Source organism: Hyperolius riggenbachi, chromosome 1 (assembly GCF_040937935.1).
Source record: "Hyperolius riggenbachi isolate aHypRig1 chromosome 1, aHypRig1.pri, whole genome shotgun sequence".
Lineage (NCBI taxonomy): Eukaryota > Metazoa > Chordata > Amphibia > Anura > Hyperoliidae > Hyperolius > Hyperolius riggenbachi.
The window spans coordinates 471,511,664-471,539,643 of NC_090646.1; the positions used below are offsets into that span (position 1 = coordinate 471,511,664).

At 42.8% G+C, this 27,980-nt stretch overlaps 1 protein-coding gene and 1 long non-coding RNA gene across 3 annotated transcripts in view; one reads left to right on the forward strand and one right to left on the reverse strand.

The window, feature by feature from the left end:
- The window catches only part of LOC137521407 (uncharacterized), a 91,396-nt gene extending 72,996 nt beyond the window's left edge, over positions 1–18,400 (forward strand). The window contains exon 2 of the long non-coding RNA XR_011022118.1: positions 17,945–18,400. This is a non-coding gene — a long non-coding RNA (uncharacterized lncRNA). The remainder of the gene's footprint in view (positions 1–17,944) is intronic.
- On the reverse strand, positions 246–27,931 carry PXMP2 (peroxisomal membrane protein 2). 2 transcript variants are annotated; one of them, XM_068240580.1, is made up of 5 exons: positions 27,764–27,931; positions 21,340–21,456; positions 18,160–18,322; positions 8,935–9,054; positions 246–867 (listed from the first exon to the last, which is right to left on the reverse strand). In XM_068240580.1, the coding sequence occupies exons 1-5, from the start codon at positions 27,880–27,882 to the stop codon at positions 799–801; spliced, it is 588 nt and encodes a 195-aa protein (XP_068096681.1). In that variant the 5' UTR covers positions 27,883–27,931; the 3' UTR covers positions 246–798. The 2 variants fall into 2 exon arrangements, with proteins under 2 accessions (XP_068096681.1, XP_068096688.1); XM_068240587.1 differs by lacking the exon at positions 8,935–9,054 and adding an exon at positions 8,844–8,934 and having other exon boundaries at positions 785–867.
- Positions 27,932–27,980: the final 49 nt, after the last annotated feature.

A 27,980-nucleotide genomic window follows, 5' to 3' on the forward strand; every position in this document is an offset into this window, starting at 1 on the left:
TCAGAACCGTACGGTTCTGATCCGGATCCGGTCAGGTCATCCGGTCCGTTTGGCAGAGAACCGCAAGTGTGAACCGGGCCTTAGGGTTACAAATTCTTACAACCTATCAGACAATTTCTTATACTTCCACACCAGATCAGTAAATATTGTAAACTATTTTGTTCAGTGATTTTCAGCTTGGAGAAGCCTAGTAAAATCAAGCCCTGTTGCCTAAGGATTTAGGAGGTGTAAAAATCCGAGGCACGTCAGCAGACATTTCCTTTTTATCAGCAGGATTTTCCCTCACACTATTACAGGTTTCTATATTATTGACACAATGAGGTACTACTAGGAAATTATTACGGTGTACACAATGAGGCAGCATTTAAAGTCAATTCCACTCATGACTGGTATCTCAGTCTAATTCCTTCTATTTCTTGATGCGGCCAGTAATGAGATGAGATACCTCCACCAAACTTCCCAGTTCTGTCCCATCGCGTGGCACTGCAAGGATGGTATCATACTGCCCCGGGGAGTGTCATTCAAAAGCAGAAGGATACGCTAATTTGTTTTGCAGAACTGGTTCAGTGCAACCTTGTCACAGGAGGTGAAGAGAAACTATAGCAGAGAAAACTAGCCTTTGAGAATTTCATCATGAAATATAGAAAACCACCAAGTCATTCAGTTCTAAATTTAAAGTCAATCCTAAGGTTTTAAGCTTGGTTTGGGTTAGCCTTCAAAGCTGGTACAGAAGTTTAGTAATATCAGGTGCTGCCATTGTGCGTTCAAAATCTTCAGGCGTGAAGTCGTATTTGCGGATCATTTCCTGATTGTAGACAAGTATGTATACCAGAAGAAGGCCACCAGATTGGCAAATAATACTCGAAACTGGAAAGATTGTTAAAAGGAGAACCAATGTTAAATAGAAATAGGTAGCCCAGCATATATGCAAGTTAACAATGTGAATATGGCTCTTTAGCCAGCGTTCATAAGAGTGCTAGTAAGAACCTTATCACCTGATCAAGGATCTGTCTCATATGGACGGGCACAATAGCCTCTACTGGGTTCAAAATTTAACCACTTGAGGCCAGAGCCTTTTTCTCCATTCAGACCACTGCAGCTTTCACGGTTTATTGCTCGGTCATACAACCTACCACCTAAATGAATTTTACCTCCTTTTCTTGTCACTAATACAGCTTTCTTTTGGTGCTATTTGATTGCTGCTGCGAGTTTTACTTTTTATTATATTCATCAAAAAAGACATGAATTTTGTCAAAAAAAATGACTTTTTTAGCTTTCTGTGCTGACATTTTTCAAATAAAGTAAAATTTCCTATACATTTGAGCGCGAAAGTTATTCTGCTACATGTCTTTGATTAAAAAAAAACCATTCAGTGTATATTTATTGGATTGGGTAAAAGTTATAGCGTTTACAAACTATGGTGCCAAAAGTGAATTTTCCTATTTTCAAGCATCTCTGACTATTCTGACCCCCTGTCATGATTCATGAGGTGCTAAAATTCCAGGATAGTATAAATACCCCCCAAATGACCCCATTTTGGAAAGAAGACATCCCAAAGTATTCACTGAGAGGCATGGTGAGTTCATAGAAGATTTTATTTTTTGTCACAAGTAAGCGGAAAATGACACTTTTAGACAAAAAAAAAAAAAAGTTTCCATTTCTTCTAACTTGCGACAAAAAAAAATGAAATCTGCCACGGACTCACTATGCTCCTCTCTGAATACCTTGAAGTGTCTTCTTTCCAAAATGGGGTCATTTGTGGGGTGTGTTCACTGTCCTGGCATTTTGGGGGGTGCCTAATTGTAAGCACCCCTGTAAAGCCGAAAGATGCTCATTGAACTTTGGGCCCCTTAGCGCAGTTAGGCTGCAAAAAAGTGCCACACATGTGGTATTGCCGTACTCAGGAGAAGTAGTGTAATGTGTTTTGGGGTGTATTTTTACACATACCCATGCTGGGTGGGAGAAATATCTCCGTAAATGACAATTTTTTGATTTTTTTTTTTTTTTTTACACACAATTGTCTATTTACAGAGATATTTCTCCCACTCAGCATGGGTATGTGTACAAATACACCCCAAAACACATTATACTACTTCTTCTGAGTACGGCGATACCACATGTGTGGCACTTTTTTGCACCCTAACTGCGCTAAGGGGCCCAAAGTCCAATGAGTACCTTTAGGATTTCACAGGTCATTTTGCGACATTTGGTTTCAAGACTACTCCTCACGGTTTAGGGCCCCTAAAATGCCAGGGCAGTAAATGACCCCATTTTAGAAAGAAGACACCCCAAGGTATTCCGTTAGGAGTATGGTGAGTTCATAGAAGATTTTATTTTTTGTCACAAGTTAGCGGAAAATGACACTTTGTGAAAAAACACAATTAAAATCAATTTCCGCTAAGTGTCATTTTCCGCTAACTTGTGACAAAAAATAAAATCTTCTATGAACTCACCATACTCCTAACGGAATACCTTGGGGTGTCTTCTTTCTAAAATGGGGTCATTTGTGGGGTTCCTATACTGCCCTGGCATTTTAGGGGCCCTAAACCGTGAGGAGTAGTCTTGAAACCAAATGTCACAAAATGACCTGTGAAATCCTAAAGGTACTCATTGGACTTTGGGCCCCTTAGCGCACTCAGGGTGCAAAACAAATGCCACACATGTGGTACCGCCGTACTCAGGAGAAGTAGTATAATGTGTTTTGTGGTGTATTTTTACACATACCCATGCTGAGTGGGAGAAATATCTCTGTAAATGACAATTGTTTGATATTTTTTTTTACACACAATTGTCCATTTACAGAGAGATTTCTCCCACCCAGCATGGGTATGTATAAAAATACACCCCAAAACACATTATACTACTTCTCCTGAGTACGGTGATACCACATGTGTGACACTTTTTTGCACCCTAACTGCGCTAAGGGGCCCAAAGTCCAATGAGTACCTTTAGGATTTCAAGGGTCATTTTGCGGCATTTGGTTTCCAGACTACTCCTCACGGTTTAGGGCCCCTAAAATGCCAGGGCAGTATAGGAACCCTACAAGTGACCCCATTTTAGAAAGAAGACACCCCAAGGTATTCTGTTAGGAGTATGGTGAGTTCATAGAAGATTTTTTTTTTTGTTACAAGTTAGCGGAAAATGACACTTTGTGAAAAAAAAATTACAAATCAATTTCCGCTAACTTGTGACAAAAAATAAAATCTTCTATGAACTCATCATACACCTAACAGAATACCTTGGGGTGTCTTCTTTCTAAAATGGGGTCACTTGTGGGGTTCCTATACTGCCCTGGCATTTTAGGGGCCCTAAACCGTGAGGAGTAGTCTGGGAACCAAATGCCGCAAAATGACCCTTGAAATCCTAAAGGTACTCATTGGACTTTGGGCCCCTTAGCGCAGTTAGGGTGCAAAAAAGTGTCACACATGTGGTATCACCGTACTCAGGAGAAGTAGTATAATGTGTTTTGGGGTGTATTTTTACATATAACCATGCTGGGTGGGAGAAATATCTCTGTAAATGACACATTTTTGATTTTTTTTAAACACAATTGTCCATTTACCGAGAGATTTCTCCCACCCAGCATGGGTATGTGTAAAAATACACCACAAAACACATTATACTACTTCTCCTGAGTACGGCGATACCACATGTGTGACACTTTTTTGCAGCCTAGGTGCGCTAAGGGGCCCAACGTCCTATTCACAGGTCATTTTGAGGCATTTGTTTTCTAGACTACTCCTCATGGTTTAGGGCCCCTACAATGCCAGGGCAGTATAGGAACCCCACAAGTGACCCCATTTTAGAAAGAAGACACCCCAAGGTAATCAGTTAGGTGTATGGTGAGTTCATAGAAGATTTTATTTTTTGTCACAAGTTAGTGAAAAATGACACTTTGTGAAAAAAACAATAAAAATTGATTTCCGCTAACTGTTAACAAAAAAAATAAAATCTTCTATGAACTCGTCATACACCTAACAGAATACCTTGGGGTGTCTTTTTTCTAAAATGGGGTCACTTGTGGGGTTCCTATACTGCCCTGGTATTTTACGGGCCCAAAACCGCGAGTAGTCGGGAAACCAAATTTCTCAAAATGACTGTTCAGGGGTATAAGCATCTGCAAATTTTGATGACAGGTGGTCTATGAAGGGGCAAATTTTGTGGAACCGGTCATAATCAGGGTGGCCTCTTAGATGACAGGTTGTATTGGGCCTGATCTGATGGATAGGAGTGCTAGGGGGGTGACAGGAGGTGATTGATGGGTGTCTCAGGGGGTGGTTAGAGGGGAAAATAGATACAATCAATGCACTGGGGAGGTGATCGGGAAGGGGGTCTGAGGGTTTGGCCGAGTGATCAAGAGCCCACACGGGGCAAATTAGGGCCTGATCTGATGGGTAGGTGTGCTAGGGGGTGACAGGTGGTGACAGGAGGTGATTGATGGGTGTCTCAAGGTGTGATTAGAGGGGGGAAATAGATGCAAGCAATGCACTGGCGAGGTGATCAGGGCTGGGGTCTAAGGGCGTTGTGAGGGGGTTCGCGGGTGATTGGGTGCCCCAGGGGCAGATTAGGGTCTAATCTGATGGATATCAGTGACAGGGGGTGATTGATGGGTAATTAGTTGGTGTTTAGAGGAGAGAACAGAAGTAAACACTGCACTTGGGAGGTGATCTGACATCGGATCTGCGGGCGATCTATTGGTGTGGGTGGGTGATCAGATTGCCCGCAAGGGGCAGGTTAGGGGCTGATTGATGGGTGGCAGTGACAGGGGGTGATTGATGGGTGGCAGTGACAGGGGGTAACTGATGGGTGATTGATAGGTGATTGACAGGTGATCAGTGGGTTATTACAGGGAAGAAGAGATGTAAATATTGCACTGGCGAATTGATAAGGGGGTGTCTGAGGGCAATCTGAGCGTGTAGGCGGGTGATTGGGTGCCCACAAGGGGCAGATTAGGGTCTGATCTGATGGGTAACAGTGACAGGTGGTGATAGGGGGTAATTGATGGGTGATTGATGGGTAATTAGTGGGTGTTTAGAGGAGAGAATAGATGTAAACACTGCACTTGGGAGGTGATCTGACGTCGGATCTGCGGGCGATCTATTGGTGTGGGTGGGTGATCAGATTGCCCGCAAGGGGCAGGTTAGGGGCTGATTGATGGGTGGCAGTGACAGGGGGTGATTGATGGGTGATTGACAGGTGATCAGGGGGGATAGATGCATACAGTACACGGGGGGGGGGTTGTTCAGGAGGGAGCAGGGGGCGGTTTAGGGTTAAAAAAAAAAAATAGCGTTTTTAGATAGTGACAGGGAGTGATTGATGGGTGATTAGGGGGGTGATTGGGTGCAAACAGGGGTCTGGGGGGTGGGCAGGGGGGGTCTGAGGGGTGCTATGGGCGATCAGGGGGCAGGGGGGGGAGAAATCAGTGTGCTTGGTGCAGACTAGGGTGGCTGCAGCCTGCCCTGGTGGTCCCTCGGACACTGGGACCACCAGGGCAGGAGGCAGCAAGTATAATAGGCTTTGTATACATTACAAAGCCTATTATACTGTTTACATGCGGCGATCCGGGTGCTAGTAACCCGCCGGCGCTTCCGAACGGCCGGCGGGTTACAGCGTGAGGGGGGCGGAGCCAGTCGCCGGCGGCTGATCGCGTCACTAATGACACGATCGCCGCATAACCACGCCTGCCGCCGCCTCCGCCGATGGGCGTATTGCGGTCGTTTGGGCCCAGTCTTTGCCGCCGCCCATCGGCTGGGGGCGGTCGGCAAGTGGTTAAAAACATGGATAAAGCTATTCTGCCACATTTTTATGACTCCATGACTTATGGACAACTACTATTAACACAAGACACTTTTCAACCTTTTTCCCTAGTCTGTCCTAACTTTGTCACTCAGAATGAAAAGTGCTATTCCACATAAGCGACTAGGCACCAGTTTTCCAGTGATTTTCCCACTGTGGCACAATATTCTATGAGACCATCAAGGAGTGCACACAAGTGGTTGATAGCAGCATTTATGGACTCCAAGTTACCAAGCTGTTAAAAATGGTCACAAGCAAAGTCATAAAAGGGGCACTATGGTGAAAGGATTATGTACAATAATCAATTTCCAAGTGTCTATACATGCGCACCCCCAAACCCCCTCCCCCCCACCCGTGATTGGTTGTGGCACTAACTGGATGGCGTGCAGTGAGCGTGACATCCAGAGAAATGGCACTCTTGCTCCTGCCCGCACAGTGTAGCACGTGCTACCAGCTAGTTTTTTTTAAATTATGTGTAGTGTATGCGATCATCATGAAACAACATTTAGAAATACAATTTAAACATGATTTTTATTTACCTATTTTTATACCCTCCTTTCTATCCTGTTTTGAAACTGCCCACAGACCTGCAGCACAGTTTATGCTCGAAGACGTGTGCAGTAAAGAGCACTTAGAATGGACGCACGAAGCTGCGGCTCAGCCTGTTAGTGTTTTGTGAGGGACATGAATATGCTATGTTGTTGTAAGAGCAGGGATGCTAGCTGAAGAAAAATACCCACTGGCTGAGGTACCCATGTGGAAGTCACTGGACTAGACCTACTCTGCTTCCACAGCCTCATAGAGAGTTCTTTAGCATAACATCAAACTTGGAGAAGGACTTAGGAGTACTCATTGACAACAAGTTAAATAATCGTACTCAATGCCAAGCAGCTGCAGCTAAAGCTAACAAAATTTGGGGATGCATTAAAAGGGAAATAAAAACTTGAGATGCTAGCATAATATTGCCCCTGTTTAACTCTCTAGTAAGGCCACATCTGGAATATGGAATTCAGTTCTGGGCACCACATTACAAAAAAGATATTGCAGTTTTAGAGCAGGTACAGAGACGAGCAACAAAATTGATACGTGGGATGGAAGGTCTCACTTATCAAGAAAAGGTTAGATAAACTGGGTTTATTTAGTCTAGAGAAAAGACGCCTTAGAGGGGATCTAATTAACATGTATAAATACATCAGAGGGCAATATAATAGCTTGGCAGATGAGCTTTTTGTCCCTAGGCCTTCTCAAAGGACTAGAGGACATGATCTGCGCATGGAGGAAAAACGTTTTAGCCATTTATTTAGGTAAGGGTTCTTTACAGTAAGAGTGATTAAGATGTGGAATGCATTGCCACAGGAAGTCGTTACGGCAAACTCTATACCTGCATTTAAAGGGGGCTTAGATGCTTTCCTTGCGTTGAAAGACATCCATGGCTACAATTACTAGGTAATGCCTAATGATGTTGATCCAGGGATTTTATCTGATTGCCATCTGGAGTCGGGAAGGAATTTTTCCCTTTAGGGGCTAATTGGACCATGCCTTGTAAGGGTTTTTTCGCCTTCCTCTAGATCAACAGGGATATGTGAGGGAGCAGGCTGGTGTTGTACTTTATACTGGTTGAACTCGATGGACGGATGTCTTTTTTCTAACAAAATAACTATGTAACTATAAAGGTGCCCATACACTCGTCAGATTAGCAGCAGATCATCAGATGGATTTCTTATCTGATGTGTTTTTAGAACATTTTTTACTAGAACAGAATTCCAATAGATTTCAGTTTGAAATCGATTGAAATTCGATCTGATGGCATTTTTTTGCCATCAGATTTCCATTAGGGCCAATGCAAAATGATAAGCAATCTCATCAGATCGACCTAGATTTTCCACCCTGCCAGTTCAATGGAAATTCATCGAAATCGGCCGATCGGTCGATTGGCCAACCGATTTGCAAGCGATCGATCGATCGGCCAGAAAATCGGCTGAGTGTATGGGCCCCTTTAGGATGGCTGCATTTAGACCCCCACCAACACTCCTTCCCCCACCCCCCCGTTTAGAGAATAGACTATGCCGCAGGTCCAAGCCAGAGCCAGACAGAAATGAGGGAACGGAGATAAGGTTATTACAGATAAAAAGAAGAAAAAAAAAAAAAGTTCTAAAAACAGTATTTTTCTTTGCTTGAAAACAATTAAGGCATTTATGTACATTAGACATATGTAAAATAAAAAATCATTTTGTCATAGCGCCCCTTTAAAGGGGAACTGAAGAGAGAGGTATATGGAGGCTGTCATGTTTATTTCCTTTTAATCAATACCAGTTGCCTGGCAGCCCTGCTGGTCTATTTCTCTGCAGTAGTATCTGATTAAAACCAGAAACAAGCATGCAGCTAGTCTTGTCAGATCAGACTTATAAGTCTGAACCACTGAAACACCTGATCTGCTGCATGCTTGTTCAGGGGCTATGGCTAATAGTATTAGAGGCAGAGGATCAGCAGGGCTGCCAGGCAACTGGTATTGTCTAAAAGGAAATAAACATGACAGCCTCCATATACCTCTCTCTTCAGTTCCCCTTTAAAGGGAACCCAAGGTGGCAATGATATGGAGGTTGATATATATTTTAAGTTAGCGGTAGTCAGGCTCGGGAGGGAAATCCGCAGCTCAGAGAGGTAGTCCCATGCCTGAGTAAGTTATATGCAGGAGCTGCTGCAGATCTCTCTTTAGTAGTTTGTTTGTTTTTAGGGTCTAAAAGCTTGTGGAAAAAAAATTGCATGGCTTTTCAGGCATGGGATCTCATTTATTATACTGGGGGGCACAAACTGGCAAAACCTCCTGAGTGGCGTAACGCTCAGGAGGTTAAAACACAATAATTCGGCTTACAGCAACTGCTGGAAGCCGAATTATTTCATTTCACACCATCCGTTGCGGCCTGGAGGGGGAATAGTATTTAACACGGCCGGGAACGTGTGCAGCAGCAGGATCAGCCATATACCGGCTGTATCCTGCGCCCAAGTCTCTAGCGCCGATTCCTCTCATATGCCCATAGTATTCTCACCTCCAATTCACTTTTGCATCTTTTCAAGGAAATAATTGTTTGGCAGTTCTGTGGTGGAATGATTGATGGCCATCCAGCAGATGCTTCTTACCTGCACAGGAACATAGGTCACGTTAATAAACTGAAAAGGTGTCCAGACTTTCCAGTTCATTTTCAGGGCTGTCCAGTAACTGGCTTTCAGTTTCTTATTTAGTGCATTCAGGTCTCTGCCCTAAAGGACATAATAAAAATATTAGCATCACTATGTACACATAGCTATAGCACCCGTCATGACTAAATTGTTATGGCAAAAATGTGCATTGATTCTTGTGACCAGAGATGGCGCTCCAAGCTCATCTTTCATTAACTTGTTATATGAATATTTGACACTAGGGGCATTTCGATTATGTTCTTATTAATTATAGCCCACAGTGAATAATTCAATGATGTAATATAATTCCCTGTTCTACGGAAGCTGATTTTAATTGGATCACTGGTTATTATTTAGTATACAGTAACTGTTTTTCCCATAATCAAGATAGATCCAATATTATCTGAAAATTATAGTGGCATATTTAAAATTGCAATGGATATTTCTTTATAAAATTATATTAGAGTTTTATATATATATATATATATATATATATATATAGATCTCCATCCATTAATATGATTGTGTATAACAGGTAAATGTATGTTTTTTTTTTACATAACATTCTGAAGACATTTGTTCATAGAATTTGGATACTAATATACCTAAAATGAAACCTACAAAAAACGGGCTTATACAGATTCTTATTGAAACCTGTTTGTTTGTAATATATACAAGAGGTCTAAGTCTTTAGGACACATAACTAGCCTAGTATAGCATGTCTAGTTATAAAGGAACAGAGGTAATATATAAAGCCATAACATTTTCGATATCCCTCATTCTTAATTGATATGCAAATATATACAGTGGCTTGCAAAAGTATTCAGCCCCCTTGAAGTTTTCCACATTTTGTCACATTACTGCCACAAACATGAATCAATTTTATTGGAATTACACGTGAAAGACCAATACAAAGTGGTGTACACGTGAGAAGTGGAACGAAAATCATACATGATTCCAAACATTTTTTTTTACAAATCAATAACTGCAAAGTGGGGTGTGCATAATTATTCAGCCCCCTTTGGTCTGAGTGCAGTCAGTTGCCCATATACATTGCCTGATGAGTGCTAATGACTAAATAGAATGCACCTGTGTGTAATCTAATGTCAGTACAAATACAGCTGCTCTGTGATGGCCTCAGAGGTTGTCTAAGAGAATATTGGGAGCAACAACACCATGAAGTCCAAAGAACACACCAGACAGGTCAGGGATAAAGTTATTGAGAAATTTAAAGCAGGCTTAGGTTACAAAAAGATTTCCAAAGCCTTGAACATCCCATGGAGCACTTTTCAAGCGCTCATTCAGAAATGGAAGGAGTATGGCACAACCGTAAACCTACCAAGACAAGGCCGTCCACCTAAACTCACAGGTCGAACAAGGAGAGTGCTGATCAGAAATGCAGTCAAGAGGCCTATGGTGATTCTGCACTAGCTGCAGAGATCTACAGCTCAGGTGGGGAGCTCTGTCCATAGGACAACTATTAGTCATGCACTGCACAAAGTTGGCCTTTATGCAGTGGCGTAGCTAAGGAGCAGTGGGCCCGGATGCAAGTTTTACAATGGGGCCCCCCAAGCACTTTATACATAACAATTGATACGGCGCACCAAAACCTGCCAATGGCAACTACAGTGTCAGAGGTGCAAGAAGGGGATGGGGAACAGCTTGTTAATGATTATCACTATTCAAAGTATCTATAGAAGTGATTATTATGAGCACAGGACCCATAGAGAGCTAATACTGTAATTGAGGCAGGGCCCTTCGGGGCCCCTCTGGCCCAAGGGCCCCGATGCGGTCGCTACCTCTGCAACCCCTATTGCTACGCCCCTGCCTTTATGGAAGAGTGGCAAGAAGAAAGCCATTGTTAACAGAAAAGCAGAAGAAGTCCCATTTGCAGTTTGCCACAAGCCATGTGGGGGACACAGCAAACATGTAGAAGAAGGTGCTCTGGTCAGATGAGACCAAAATGGAACTTTTTGGCCAAAATGCAAAACGCTATGGCTATCATTCATAAAAGCAGTGCGGTAAAAAAAAAATCTGAGCGGGAAAATACCACATTCGGTAGTTTATACTGCTGTGTGCTCATTCATAAAAATGTTTACAGTTGCGATACAAGTTCGGTATTTTCCCCTGACTAGGCAGGCGGTAGGCTGGCGGTATGTTTGTGTAACATGAGAAGCTGCCTGAGTTGATACATTTTCTCCTCCAGAGACAGCGTTACTATAGAAGAGGCAGCCCCAGCATCCCTTTACACGTGCATTTTTTAAAAACAGCCTCTCCTTGCCCTGAATCTGTCGGAATCTGTCTATTAGTCTTTCTAAACAATCTATTTAATTGCCACAACTTAGAGGAAGTTCAAAACATTTTTACACATGCAGGCTTTCTGATGTGAAATATATCTGAAAACAGGTACCCAAGGGGTTCATAAAACACAGCCTTTGTATTCCAATGCCTTTTTTTGCTCTGCTCTCACTGCAGTTGCTGCCTGGGAGGTCTGTCTACCGTATATACTCGCAAGCAAGCCGAATTTTTGACCCCCCAAAAGTGGGCCAAAAGTTGGGGGGGGGGGGGGGGGGTCGGCTTGCTTGTTTGCGAGTCTCGTGTGTCGTAGGCCGCCCCTCCCCACCCCCCGCCCCTGCTATTAGCTTACTGTGCGGCTTCCAATAGTCCCCTCTCCGTCTCCCGCATGTAAATAGCTCACAGCAGCTCGCTCCACGGCGGCTGCTGTGTGATTGCAGGAAGCTGTAGGCAGAGCCTTTTCCATAGTAATGGCGATACACATCGCCGTTACAGGAAACCGCTCTGCCTACAGCTTCCTGCCATCACACAGCAGCCGCCGTGGAGCGAGCTGCTGTGAGCTATTTACATGCGGGAGACGGAGAGGGGACTATTGGAAGCCGCACAGTAAGCTAATAGCAGCGGCGGCCGCAGGGGGGGGGGGGTTGTTTGGGTGAGCACTATACCGAGCATGATACTATCTATACATGGGCACTAAACTAGCTATACCGAGCACTATGCTAGCTATACTTGGGCACTATACTAGCTATACTGAGCACTATGCTAGCTATACTTGGGCACTATACTAGCTATACTGAGCACTATACTAGCTATACCTGGCACTATACTGAGCACTATACTAGCTATACTGAGCACTATACTAGCTATACTGAGCACTATACTAGCTATACTGAGCACTATACTAGCTATACTGAGCACTATACTAGCTATACCTGGCACTATACTGAGCACTATACTAGCTATACTGGGCACTATACTAGCTATACTTGGGCACTATACTAGCTATACTGAGCACTACAGGGAGTGCAGAATTATTAGGCAAGTTGTATTTTTGAGGGAAAATTTTATTATTGAACAACAACCATGTTCTCAATGAACCCAAAAAACTCATTAATATCGAAGCTGAATATCTTTGAAAGTAGTTTTTAGTTTGTTTTTAGTTTTAGCTATTTTAGTGTGATATCTGTGTGTGCAGGTGTCTATTACTGTGCATAATTATTAGGCAACTTAACAAAAAACAAATATATACCCATTTCAATTATTTATTTTTACCAGTGAAACCAATATAACATCTCAACATTCACAAATATACATTTCTGACATTCAAAAACAAAACAAAAACAAATCAGTGACCAATATAGTTACCTTTCTTTGCAAGGACACTCAAAAGCCTGCCATCCATGGATTCTTCAGTGTTTGATCTGTTCACCATCAACATTGCGTGCAGCAGCAACCACAGCCTCCCAGACACTGTTCAGAGAGGTGTACTTTTTTCCCTCCTTGTAAATCTCACATTTTATGATGGACCACATGTTCTCAATGGGGTTCAGATCAGGTGAACGAGGAGGCCATGTCATTCGTTTTTCTTCTTTTATACCCTTTCTTGCCAGCCACGCTGTGGAGTACTTGGACGCGTGTGATGGAGCATTGTCCTGCATGAAAATCATGTTTTTCTTGAAGGATGCAGACTTCTTCCTGTACCACTGCTTGAAGAAGGTGTCTTCCAGAAACTAGAAGTAGGACTGGGAGTTAAGCTCAACTCCATCCTCAACCCGAAAAGGCCCCACAAGCTCATCTTTGATGATACCAGCCCAAACCAGTACTCCACCTCCACCTTGCTGGCGTCTGAGTCGGACTAGAGCTCTCTGCCCTTTACCAATCCAGCCACGGGCCCATCCATCTGGCCCATCAAGACTCACTCTCATTTCATCAGTCCATAAAACCTTAGAAAAATCAGTCTTGAGATGTTTCTTGGCCCAGTCTTGCCATTTCAGCTTGTGTGTCTTGTTCAGTGGTGGTCGTCTTTCAGCCTTTCTTACCTTGGCCATGTCTCTGAGTATTGCACACCTTGTGCTTTTGGGCACTCCAGTGATGTTGCAGCTCTGAAATATGGCCAAACTGGTGGCAAGTGGCATCTTGGCAGCTGCACGCTTGACTTTTCTCAGTTCATGGGCAGTTATTTTGTGCCTTGGTTTTTCCACACGCTTCTTGCGACCCTGTTGACTATTTTGAATGAAACGCTTGATTGTTCGATGATCACGCTTCAGAAGCTTTGCAATTTTAAGAGTGCTACATCCCTCTGCAAGATATCTCACTATTTTTTACTTTTCTGAGCCTGTCAAGTCCTTCTTTTGACCCATTTTGCCAAAGGAAAGGAAGTTGCCTAATAATTATGCACACCTGATATAGGGTGTTGATGTCATTAGACCGCACCCCTTCTCATTACAGAGATGCACATCACCTAATATGCTTCATTGGTAGTAGGCTTTCGAGCCTATACCGCTTGGAGTAAGACAACATGCATAAGGAGGATGATGTGGTCAAAATACTAATTTGCCTAATAATTCTGCACTCCCTGTATACCAGCTATACTTGGGCACTTCACTAGCTATACTTGGGCACTTCACTAGCTATACTTGGGCACTTCACTAGCTATACCCGGGCACTTCACTAGCTATACCCGGGCACTTCACTAGCTATACCCGGGCACTTCACTAGCTATACCGGGCACTTCACTAGCTATACCGGGCACTTCACTAGCTATACCGGGACACACTGGGGGGGGGGGGGGGAGAAATCACACGGCCAGCATTTCCTACCCCCGGCTTATATGAGGGTCAATAATTTTTTCCCGGAAAGAAAAAAGTTGGGGGGGGGGGGGTCGGCTTATATGCGGGTCGGCTTGCTTGCGAGTATATACGGTAATTAGCTTAGCTGTTCTCTGCATGGTTATCCCTACTTCAAAGGGAGCGGTAATCTCCATGCTGACACCGCTTGCTCTAATCTTTATGAATTGACATATGGTGACATTTGTTAACAATCACCGCACGACGGTAATTTATCGCTCTGCTCAGGAATGTCAGCTTTTCATGCGGAAACAGCCTTTATGAATAAACACTTTGCTAATTGCTCGGTAAATTCAGCCGTTTTCAGCATTTCCGCATGCGGGAATGCTTTATGAATGATAGCCTATGGGTGGTGGAAAACTAACACTGCACATCACTCAGAATGCACCATCTCCATTGTCAAATATGGTGGTGGCAGCATCATGCTCTGGGGGTGCTTCTCTTCAGTAGGGACAGGGAAGCTGGTCAGAGTTGATGGGAAGATGGATGGAGCCAAATACAGGACAATCTTGGAAGAAAACCTCTTGGAGTCTGCAAAAGACTTGAGACTGGGGCGGAGGTTCACCTTCCAGCAGGACAACGACCCTAAACATAAAGCCAGGGCAACAATGGAATGGTTTAAAACTAAACATATTCATGTGTTAGAATGGCCCAGTCAAAGTCCAGATCTAAATTCAATCGAGATCTGTGGCAAGATCTGAAAACTGCTGTTCACAAACTGTCTATCTAATCTGACTGAGCTGGAGCTGTTTTGCAAAGAAGAATGGGCAAGGATTTCAGTCTCTAGATGTGCAAAGCTGGTAGAGACATACCCTAAAAGACTGGCAGCTGTAACTGCAGCAAAAGGTGGTTCTACAAAGTATTGACTCAGGGGGCTGAATAATTATGCACACCCCATTTGCAGTTATTTGTAAAAAAAATGTTTGGAATCATGTATGATTTTGTTCCACTTCTCACGTGTACACCACTTTGTATTGGTCTTTCACGTGTAATTCCAATAAAATTGATTCATGTTTGTGGCAGTAATGTGACAAAATGTGGAAAACTTCAAGGGGGCCAAATTCTTTTGCTTGCATACATACATACATACATACATACATACATACATACATACATACACACACAGACAGTCTTTTCCAATTTGTACCTTGTACCTAGATTCAGGGATGCATGTGTCACGTGTTTAGCTGTGTCTACACCTTGTTTGCTATGCTACCAAGTGTCTTGGTCTAAAACAATAGTTAATCTCTAAAATATACAAGCCTTAAAGGGGAACTGAAGTAAGAGGTATACGGAGGCTGCCATATTTATTTCCTTTTAATCAATACCAGTTGCCTGGCAGCCCTGCTGATCTATTTCTCTGCAGTAGTATCTGAATAACACCAGAAACAAGCATGCAGCTAGTCTTGTCAGATCTGACTTTAAAGTCTGAAACACCTGATCTGCTGCATGCTTTTTCAGGGTCTATGGCTAATAGTATTAGAGGCAGAGGATCAGCAGGGCTGCCAGGCAACTGGTATTGCTTAAAAGGAAATAAACATGGCAGCCTCCATATATCTCTCTTCAGTTCCCCTTTAAGCCCCATCTACACGATACGATTCTTTGTACGATCCGATTAAATCAGACATGCCCAATCAGGATTTGATTCAATTCGATTTGCCATTGTTTCCTAATGGGAAATTGAATTAAATCCCGATCGGACAGGTCGGGATTTACAGTAACTGGATTGTAAATAGTATGAAAAGAGAAGAACCGAGAGCCAGATATAGTGTAGTAGGTTATGGTATTGGGTTAAATGAAAAAGAGTACAAACGATATACTCACAAACCAGGGTTACCTCCAGGCAACCACTATATAGGCAGGTGAGGAGATTAGCCTGTCCTCACTCAGGATTAAGAAGTCGCTCTCTGTAGATAGGAAGAAGATGGGGTATCCCCCTCCACCAAGGGTGGATATTAAGTATAACGTAACGAGAACAGAGGCGCCAAAAGAGTAAAAGCAGTAGTTAAAAGGTTAAAAAATGCTTAGGAGGCAGTGGTGGACTTACCTCCTGCAAGCAGACACAACAAGCTGTGTATTCAGAACAAAATACATTTATTTTGTTCTGAATTATTTTTTATTATTATTATTATTATTTAGTATTTATATAGCGCCGACATATTACGCAGCGCTGTACAGTGTATATATATATATATATATATCTTGTCACTAACTGTCCCTCAAAGGAGCTCACAATCTAATCCCTACCATTGCCATATGTCTATATTATGTAGTGTAAGTACAGTGGTCTAGGGCCAATTTTTTTAGGGGGAGCCAATTAACTTATCCGTATGTTTTTGGAATGTGGGAGGAAACCGGAGTGCCCGGAGGAAACCCACGCAGACACGGAGAGAACATACAAACTCTTTGCAGATCGTGCCCTGGCTGGGATTCGAACCAGGGACCCAGCGCTGCAAGGCGAGAGAGCTAACCACTACGCCACCGTGCTGCCCACTACAGCTTGTTGTGTCTGCTTGCAGGAGGTAAGTCCACCACTGCCTCCTAAGCATTTTTTAACCTTTTAACTACTGCTTTTACTCTTTTGGCGCCTCTGTTCTCGTTATGGATTGTAAATAGAATCGTAATCGAATCGCACAAAGATTGGGCTGTAGGCATTGTATACAGAGGTTGATCTACCCAGCACATATATCTGCCTCTGAGACGTCTCTGTTCATGGTTTCTCAATCTTCTGTTGATTGGCAAAGCAAGGTAACTGCGTTAAATATTAGGCAGATTGTGGTCTCCAAGTCAGTAGACTAGGTGTTGTGAAACTTTCCTGGGGTGAAATGCCTGATTCATTACATTTCTATATTACATAGGCTATTCACTTCTTAATAAAAAGGAAAATCATATACATTATTAATCAATACAGCTACATAAAACCATAATAATTATACATCAAAAGTCTTTGTCTTCTGTACCTAAAGAAAGGAAAATATTAGGCTTATTTTTATTTAATCATACACAATTTGATTAATCTCTAAATTGCCATATTGGAAATCCTGACAGCAACAGGCTCCCATCTGCATTTTGATTGGGAGAGGCGGCAAGTTGCAGATTGGGCTATGCCTCCCCTGCCCTCCCAAAAGACTGAAGGGTAAGGGGGCCTCTGACCTAAGAAATTTTAGAGAACAGTAGTTATCACACAACCACTGCTGAGCACACAACAAATACGTTTTTTCGTGGGATTTTTACAGTGTTACAGTATAGTTAGGAGGAAAAAAGACATCCAGACAAAATGCAAGTTTGACTGGACAGCAGCTTCAAATTAACATAGTGGGGCCCGGATCCAATTCACTTTTTTTTTTCCAAATTTTTTCTCCTAGGTGATATTTTTACATCTTACAAATAAAATATCTTTAAAAACTTAACTGGTTTGAAACAACATGTAGTTAAAACTATGCCACACTTGTGGCTGCCTAAGCCTAACTTGGTGTTTTAACGCTGCCCTAAAGACAACGGAGGTTCGTAACTTGGTCAGGAGCAGTTTTCATTGACATCAAAATGAAAAAAAGAGAGACGGCACACTAATGGCTGCAAATAACTTGCTGTGTATTAGCGAAAAAGACACTACATGTTACGGAGGACTAACCTCCTTCATCAGGTGTTAGTAGTAGAGGACGACCTGGAGGTCGTCCTGCGCACCATCGGGAATGGAGGCCAGCAGAGCTGCAGCAAATGACATAGCGGCTGCCAGGGACTGGAGGAAGCCCTGCGTAAATAGTACTATGGGTAGCAGAAGTTGCTTGAGGACTCCTTTAACAGTATTTTTTTCCACTTTTCAATTGCAGAGTACTGAAAAATTATTTTAAAAAAGAAGATGAAAAATTATCTCCTAGAAGAAAACGGAGGAGAAAAAGTGAATTGGATCCAGCCCAGTATAGTTCTTTTTCACCACTGCATTGAAGCAAATAGCATCAGCAACTAAATAGCTATATATTAGGACATGCGCATTATGAATGCAGTAGTCTGAACAGGCTCTTACAACAAAAGCAGCAGCACTCACTTCTAGAATGTTCATCACAAAGAAAAAGAGGAGCAGAAAAGCTGGAGCAATTATTAACCGCTCTAACAGGAGCCGCCGCAGTCCCGCCATTGGCAAAGAAGAAGGGACTCCCTTTTCCAGGAATAGGTAGAAGTAGTGTGACAGAGGACCTGTAAAAAAGAATCTGAGAGACGCACATCAATTTGAAAATGAGTAGGATACAGAATAAATTGTAAACAAATAATCTGGTACAGCAAAACAAGTGCAACAAAAGACAATGGCCTCGATTCATAGAGCTGTGTGCGGTGAATGTAAAATGCTCGTTAAATCACAGCATTCGGTATTTTAGACTTTGCTATGCTGATGCATAAAAATGTTCAGAGGTGTAATTGAAGTGTGGTAATTTACCACTTCAATAGAGAAATCTCCATGCAGTGAGGGCATTACAATGCATCCCGACAGCCCTTTAGAAGTGCATACTGTGCTATACTGTTTGTTATACTGCCTCTGCTCGGCTCTGAATCTGCCTATTAGTCTCTCTTAACATTTTATTTAATTGCCACAGCTTAAATGAACTTTTAGGAGACATTACACATGCCCTGCTTTGAAGATAAGCAACTAGTGCATGCGCACTTTGCCAGACTGGCTCAAGTACCTGGACTCATAGCAGAAGATCCAGGTGGTGGAGGTGGATAGCGAGGGACTGATTAGCCTGAAGGGGACTGGAGGAAGCCCCAGGTATATATAAAACTTTAATTTCATCTCTCAGGTTTCCTTTGTTACACAGTAGTACTATACTCTACATATGCACTCTCCACAGAGCTGCAGGGAATCCACTGAGAATGCTGTGCACATTGAACACAGAGGTGTTGTCTGTCACCCATAAACCTGGTTCAGATTGTGCATGAAGAATGTGTAATAGAGGAAGAATCTCCTTATTCCTCTGCAGAGTACCTGCACATCATTCTTACATGTACCCACAGTTACATTGCCTAGAGCCTGATAGATGTTTTTGTTTTTTGTTTTTCCGGCCTGTACCTTTTACAAATACTCTTACCAAGGACTAGTTTTAGTCTAAAGGGAATAAATATGGCAGTCTACATATCCTTCTCACTTCAGTTGTCTTTTAAAATTCCTAAGCGTTGGCAGTTAAGAGACGAATTTCATGTTACATACTTTCAATCAACAAGATTGTAATATGCAAATTAAAGGAGTCGAAGTCGGTGGAATCCTAAACTGAGGAGTCAGAGGATTTTTGTACCGACTCCACAGCCCTGGTGTGAATTGTTAAATAAGTGTTGCCTTCAAAAGTGACTGTCAATATTATGCAACAGTTTAAGATTAAAATTATCCAATAGTAACACAACATGACTGCAAAAACATATCTAGGTTCAAAGCATTCAAGCATTTTCATGTTAAACCTCGTGTTAAAGAGGGATTGTCAGCCACAAAATCAAATTCCATTTACCCACTGCTCTGTAATTATTATACATCCTGCAGCCTTACCCTGCATCGCAAACACTCCAATCTACTCAGAAATATTTCTGCTGTAATAAATCTTATCTCAGTCAGCCTGGCCACTGCTGACAGAGGGAAGCTTGTCATCTCCCCGCCCACATTCCTTCTTTTCACTTATTGGCTGAGGGCAGTTCAGTTAGCTGTTGATCTATGCTGTGCTCACATGTGTTTACAAAGCAAGCTAGCTATGACAGTGCAGTTTCTAGGAGAAAAAAAAAGTAAGGGAGGAAATTACATCAGGATTGGCTTCAGTCAGAGGGAATTTAAAATGTCAAATGCCAGGAACAGAATTCTCTTTATTTACTATAGAAGATTCACTGAAATTAAAATGTGGGACATTACAATACACATGTTATGTAAGTAGTACAAGTAGTTATCTACTTATATGTGTGTTTTTTCCCTGGGATAATATGGCTGTCCCTGCGGCTTTAAGAATTAAAGTAACATTAGACATTTGGAATATGCTACCAAATTGTGAGCTCTGAGCTGGCCATCTTCATGTAGCATTTCAACTTACTGAAAGTGTGAAAAAGCATGCATGAAATCAGTAACATTTCCTACATTCTTAACACATTGATTTTAAATGGCAGTACAAAGTAGCAGTACAAAGTAACAGCTAACATGAAGTACGATCTGAGGTCAGACAAGATGACCGCTTATCTTTCTGGTTCTGGTCTGGCTTAACATTAATTTTCAACCACAGACGACTATGTGGAATCTCTTGGCATTAAAATGAAATACTGTATTGGCCATTTGTGGTGCCTTATGGGAGCTGGACAACAGTATTGAAAGGGTTAAGGTCCATTTGACCAACCAAGAAGGGCTTTTTTTTTTCTTAAACCACAAATGATGCTGAGGAAAGACCAATGTTATTTTTGGCTTTTAATGCTTGCCTATTCATATGTGCCACATGTCTATGGAAATGGCCCAATTACGAATGGACTGTTTCTATCCCTTATTGCATCATCCCATTGATAGCTTGTTGTACCATGCAATTATTGGCAGGCAGTGGACTGTTAATGGCCTTTCCTTGGCATACCTGTTTTATGACAATGGGTGCTACAAGAATGGCAATGGTTTATTAGGAGCAAATACTAACCATATCTCATCCATTCTATATAGTATGAGCTTTAAAGGGCATTAATTGCTCATCTCTGCACTCACACTGGTTGGCTAAGGCGAAAAAGCTAAGACATGCAAACTTCAGAGGTTCTATTGCTCTGTGCACATGTATGTAGCTAACATATGTAGTCTCTTTTGAAGACAAGCCAAAATATTTTCAAACGACAGTTAATCCAGTTTACATTTTTTTCATCCTGGCATGCAGTAGCTTCATGAAACCATGCCAGAGTTATACAGGTTACGTGTATTTGCTTTAACCATACAAAGCAAAGTAAAACTAAGTCCACTCGCTCTCAAAATAACCTGCAAGCTAGCATGATGTTGTAATTTATGCAGGGAGGAAGAGTCAGTTAATTCCTACTCCATATTAAAAAAAAAAAAAAAATCCAAGGAGGCAATATTTCCTTTCATTCAAGTAGTAACCTGCAACACTAAACATCCTATCAGAATTTGGGCAATTACAAATCAACTGCAATGAGTTGATTGGTTTTGTTCAAGTAATGCATATTTACCAATATATTACCTCCAGATCAGTGCTTTACATTTCAATAGCTTGCTCACCCATATGCAGCAAAGCGAAGAGGCGCGGCAAGGTCAACATTTCCTCCTGAAGAGTTAGATTTGCGCCTTCGCTCGATGGTCTGTGACAGCAGGTTTCCCAAAGCAGACAGAATTGCGCTACACAAGTAACAAATACATATCAGTCAACTTGCACTGTAAAATAAAAATCAGATTTTGTGTTTCAAGGTTGATCAAAATTCACAAAAAAACAATAGAGAAAATATTTAAACAAATATTTTCAGGAAAACCAAAGGAAGCATTTTGCCTCTATTACCACCGACTCAGAAATAAACACCCTTGTGCTAATTTCCAGGTTCGGATTGCTTTTTATCAGCTGTTAGTCCAGGGTCACACTCGAGAAAACCCACAGTGTTTTGGCTGCATACGGAAAAAGCATGCAGAATCGCATGTAATGCTAGTCTATGGTGGTGCTGCGTTTTACAGATGCATATGCGATTTCGCATAACATTCAAAAGGATATACAACATGCACTTTTCATTGAAATCAATGGCTGTTGTAAAATGCACCCCAAAGACATGCAAAAACTTTTGCGGGGAATCATCTGTGATTCCCGCAGACTTAAATGACAACTGAAGAGAGAGGTATATGGAGGCTGCCATGTTTATTTCCTTTCAAGCAATACCAGTTGCCTGGCAGCCCTGCTGACCCTCTGCCTCTAATACTCTCAGCCATAGACCCTGAACAAGCATGCAGCAGATGAGGTGTTTATGACATTATTGTTTCTGGTGTTATTCAGACACTACTGTAGCCATACAGACCAGCAGGGCTGCCAGGCAACTGGTATTGTTTAGAAGTAAATAAACATGGCAGCCTCCATAGTCTTCTAACTTCAGTTGTCCTTTAAGTGTGATCCCTCCCTTACCTGCTCGTAAAGTAAGGAAATAGTGGATTTAAAAGTGGCTGAATAGGGTACTGGTTAAGGGCTCTGTCTCTGACACAGAATACCTGGGTTCAAATCTCGGCTCTTCCTGCTCAATAAGACAGCATCATCATCCATAAGGATATCTTGGGAAAGACTCCCTAACACAGCTACTGCCTTGAGAGCTCTGTTGGACTAAGTGAAATTGTTCTCAACCTGCACCTCCTGAACCTCTCCACACTGCTGTACCCAAGGCTAGCACCTTTCCTGCCTCTGAAATGTTCCAAACCTGGGTCTTTGTACCTCCAAATGGGCACATAATGATACAAAATAGTTACTGAGTCGACAATAAGAGCAGTTCTTGGGTTGGTCAAGAGGTAACACTTGTTATGATCATTCTGCTGATAACACTCCTTGCATACACAGAAATCATATCACAGCCATGGTCCTGATGTAGATTTTAAACTAAACAATACTCAAGAGAACACTTTTATTACTTTTTATGTGATAATCTGCAAAACTGAGCTTTGAATAACTGTGTTACGCAAGACAGATTAAACAATGGGTCTATAAAGAGCCAGCTATTAGTGGTGTAATGCACGAACGTGATCAAGGTAAATTGCCATATTTTGTTTTGGGACCACTCTGAAGCTAAAATGCTCTATGAAATGGAATGGAATAAAAATGATGATGAACTAAGACTTTATAGTCTCACTCAACCTCCACATTTTTAATGCAGTTGATGATGAAGTCAAATATTCCCACCGCTGTAACACAATGCTGTTGGCAGTGGCGACTGCTAATTGATGGCTGTTATTCTTGTTGGCACAGTGGCGCCTGCTAGCCAGTGTCTGTTACTGCTGTTGGCACATTGGTGGCTGCTAACCAGTGGCAATTACTGCTGCTAGAATAGTGGTGCTTGCTAATGAGTGACTGCTACTGACATAGTGCTGGCTGATAATCACTGGCTACTGCTGCTATACATGTGCAGAGAGGTGCTTCTCTCTGCACTTCAGGAAAATGTCTGCCAAAGTAAGCAGCACCATTTCTATATAAAGGGCATGGACTTCACTCACCATGCACTCTGCAGTTGTACTCTCCTGGATCTGGACTCCTGTGGCCATTTTCCGTAATGCTATAGTAGTAACTGCAGGACTACAGAAGTTGGCCGGCAGAGTCCGTGTTCGTGGCATGAGGAAGGTGAAGCTTATTCTATTTCACACAACATAATCCTCAGTGTAAAGAAAATAATAGCCATCACTTATTTAAAATGCATACCTGTGTATTGCTATACCATTGTTATAAACAGTATACAGTTGTTTTGTGTAACGGTACACTGTCACACTGTGTTTTGTTGATATTTCCACTCAATTTGAGGTGGTGTTTGATATATACTTTCTCTTTTGCTTCAATTAAAAAAAAAAAAAAAAAGATTTTAATAAAAAAAAACAAAAAAAACCAAAACACAAACCTGTACTAGTGCTTTAATTTTAAGTATGCTTTAATGTCTTATAATGAAACTGATTAATTATTAAACTTCCATTATCTTTAACCTCATTTTAAAATGCAAGCATGTGAAGTCCAGTGTTTACATCCCAAACGGACCCTTGGCTAGCTTGTACTCTGCCCTCAGTAGCTGCAGTGTGTTCTGAACTTCAGGTTAGGTTAATGATCTGCACATAATCACCGAGTGCAGAGGGATACTTTACAGTTACAAACAGTGGGATGATTTACATTTTTTTTTTTTTTTACAAGCACCTATACACACACATTGCAGATAAATATTAGCACAGACCCAAATAACCAGAATTTACTAAACATACTGGGAAATTGCATACCAGTATAAAATGGGGTGCTAGTCTACTTTACGGAGCTCAGCGGGAAACCTTATAGGAAACAGTTTTCCAACCACAGCACCCTCTGCAGCATGAAGGGTTATGATTGGCCAAATAGTGTTAGTGTAGGCATATTTTACTACAACCTATCTGAAACCTAGCGGTTTGAGTAAGGTGCTGTCTACCCAATCACATTAGTGGAGTTTCCCTATGAGGTTTCCTGCTGGGTTCCCTAAACTACTGCCTAAAATAATGGTTAATAATGCAGCACTGTACTACACTTTAAAGCCCAGACAAGAATTATATTAAGTGGATCCTTCTGTTCACCTAACTGCCAACTGGAGGCACATCTGGCTATGTGGAGGGGAACTGCAAACTAAGAGCACAACTGGCTTTGAGGGTGGGGCTGCCCACAGTAGGCACATCTGGCTATGGGGAGGATGGCTGCCTAATACCATGAGGACATCTTGCTATGGGGATGGGGGCTCTCTAATACCGTGGGGTGCAGTTCTCAAAGATTCCAGTATCTAGGAGTCAAGCTTTTTTTTTGCCACCATTTAACATAAATGGTATCACTGACTTTTTATAAGGTGGTGAGCTTGAATCTATTATTTCTGAACTGTTAGTAATGGCATTGGGCACAAGTGTGTGGTTATTCTTGAATTAAATTTCAATGTAAAGCACTCACTGAGGGAAAAAAAATTGAAAGCAGCATTTTTTATTTTTTTTTTGCAAATTCCATTTGTCCCATAGTATAAATGAGCCAGTGGGATTCAGCTGTAGTGCATATGCGTTAACAAAACACTTGCACTCCTAAAGAACATCGCCGCTACAGGGAGATGCTCTTGTAACTATTTGTGTCAGCAAGAAACAGAGTTCTGATTATTAGGTGATCTGCAGAATCACCTATAATGCAGGTATATCAGACAGCTGATGTGACAACAATAGCAAGTATAGTGATTGGTGCAACAGTAGTACTGATAGGTTTAGCTATACCTCACCAGAGGAGCTGGTGGGTACTAACAGTACAGTGCCCCTCACCAGAGTCAAGGGCCCTCTGATAAGAGTAGAGTGGTCAGACTAATCGGGTTGGCAACAGACAGATGCAGTACAAAATCAGAAGGCAGAGACAAGAAGGTTTAACAGGCAGAGTCGGCAGCAAGATCAGATGGGCAGAGGTACAGAATCACTGAGCAGAAGAGTAGTCAGAACGAGCCAGAGTCATGCACAGATAATAACACAGTAATGAATAATCTTTATAGCTATCAAACAATTCCTATCTTGTGTGAAATCCCCGGTTTCCTCCTGGATCAAAGCACACCGGAACTAAGGTCTGAGCGCTAACACCAAGTATTCGCAACAGCAGACAAGTTGCGAGTGATTCAGCTTGGCTTATGAAGAAGAGGAGACCCCCTCCGTCACGCCTACTCCTCTCAGCCAATGAGGAGCGGCGAGTGTCTCCTCCGACGTCAGCTGACCGGCCGGTCAGCTGACGTGCCTCCTCCCCTCATAAAGGTCCTCAACAAGGAGGAAAGCTGGCACATCCAAAATCAATCTTTATTAGTTTCATGTAAAAATATGGCCAACGTTTCGGAGCCGCGTAGGGCCCCTTTGTCAAGGCAATATTTGCTCTGAGGCAAAGATCTGTTTGTTGCTGCAAAAAATTCTACATAGGAATTCGGGAGTCTGGCTCCTCTAAAACACTTGCTATCAGCGATGTGTATCTGTCTGGGGCAGCAGCTGCCCCAGACAGATACACATCGCTGATAGCGAGTGTTTTAGAGGCGCCAGACTCCCGAATTCCTATGTAGAATTTTTTGCAGCAACAAACAGATCTTTGCCTCAGAGCAAATATTGCCTTGACAAAGGGGCCCTGCGCGGCTCCGAAACGTTGGCCATATTTTTACATGAAACTAATAGATTGATTTTGGATGTGCCAGCTTTCCTCCTTGTTGAATACTGCATAGAGGGCGTCATCCCTCTTTTTAGCTGTTGCACTCCCCTTAAAGACTATGGGTTTGATCGATTAGTGAGTGCGAGACAATACTTCCAATGACTCATAAAGGTACTGTCTGAGTGCACGCGATAAGGCGACTTTATGCGCAGCTGACAAACCCGTCCTCGGCGTGCTAGACGCCCGAGGCACGGATAGATTGCTAGGCAGAGAGTTGGAGGCAGCTGCGGTGGTAGCGCTGTTCACCGCAACTGCTTCTCCAACGTTTGTTACAGCTCTCCTGCTTCCTGACTACTCAGCAGCCGCGAGATGCGCTGCTGTGAGAATATGATGCACGCACGGAGGAGAGGGGTGGCGGGGACTGTGGAGGAAGCGGCTGCTAGCTTATAAGGTAATGGGAGCAGGCAGCTGCAGGGTGGAGGGTAGAGCACGCACTGGGGCAACTATGCTAACTATACAGGATATACAGAAAATAGGTGCCAAGTGAATGCCCGATCGACGTTTAACTGGTTGGACATGCTGCAAAAATGTCAGGCCGTTGGGTTTGGTCAGGTGGGGGGCAGTAACGGCGAGCGATATCAGGACAAGAGATGAAACCATGACGCTGTCCCCCCTAATGTGCGCTTCCTCCCCCCCCCCCCCCCGTGTCCAGTGCACTATACATTACTTGTCCGCATCCGCCGATGGTTTCGGGATCCAGCCTTTATCCATACACTTGCTGGCATCCACATAGGTGTGTATGTGATGTCACACATGCCCTCTTTATTCCGGAAACCACGTGGGGCACGTCGGGGGAGGCCGGAGGCAGAGGCAAACAGGGACAGATAATGTATAGTGCACTGGGCAAATTGCACATTGGGGGGGGGGGGGGGGAGCGTTGGACCAGCACAGCAGCAGATGTGGTGTCACAAGACCAATTCCAGATCAATTTCAACATGAAATTGATCAGGAATTGGCCTGTGGTGTATGGGCAGGAAGATTTGATCAGAGAGAGAGATCTGTCTCTTTGTTGATCTGCCCATAAATTGTCTGTATAGGCACCTTTTTACAATAAACATCAGTATAGACCAGTGTTTCTCAAACCTGTCCTCGTGACTTGCTAACAGTGCATGTTTTGCAGGCAACCTCACCTATACCCAGGTGGGGTAATTAGTGTCTCAGCTACATGGAATCCACCTAGCTGAGACACCACATCTGCTGCTGTGCTAGACATCAAACAACATCATCATTCAGTAATCTTCTGGTTTGTGTTTGGCTCAGCCTTCCCCTGGTCTGCATACAACAGAAAAGGCTGATATAGCTAAGCAGCTTGTCTGCACAGAGCGCTTTCCGAATACAGACAGAATACCCAGATGGCTCATGGCAACCCAGAGCCACTAGAAAAGCATATAAGGCTAAAAGAGACCAAAAACCCCTCCTACTAAAAAACAAAACAAACAAAAAAAACAAAACACAGTGGTTAGCCATAAAGACAAAACAGCTGCCAACAATAGCTTTGGGTGAATTATTCCACCTCACTATGCACCTTTGGAAGTGCAACATTTTAGCAACTTACACTATAAAAAACTGATAACCATCTAACAGCACAGTTATCGGACAATACACTCTTGGTATAAAACCACAAGACTCAGCATGTCTTATTGGGGGTTATCATTAATCCAGGTTATGGTATTTCCAAAACATCCTTGTGTCTAGTGGAGCTGACAGGCATTGCATGCTTCACTTGCAGGGAGCAGCCCTTATTGTTCAGGTTACCTGGTGAGCGCCTTGGTGAGCACAGGTCGGCTGTGCAGAAGCCTCAGGTAGGCCAGCAGCAGCACTATGTGCAGCGGCCCATTACTGGGCTCCGAGACAGGTTTAGACAGCACAGGCATCTCTAGCAATCACTGCAGCGTACACCTGCTGCAACTACTGTAGCGAAAGAGGAGGAGACCGCACAGAACTCGGCTCCTCCCACACTGGCCGTGCCCCT

Bases quoted from the DNA above. Each gene is read 5' to 3' on its own strand.
- PXMP2 (XM_068240580.1), bottom strand. From the start codon at position 27,882: ATGCCTGTGCTGTCTAAACCTGTCTCGGAGCCCAGTAATGGGCCGCTG. The intron at 21,457-27,763 runs GTAACCTGAACA...TTACTTGTGTAG, and splicing joins CTCACCAAGGCGCTCACCAG to CGCAATTCTGTCTGCTTTGG. The intron at 18,323-21,339 runs GTGAGCAAGCTA...TGCGTCTCTCAG, and splicing joins CTTCGCTTTGCTGCATATGG to ATTCTTTTTTACAGGTCCTC.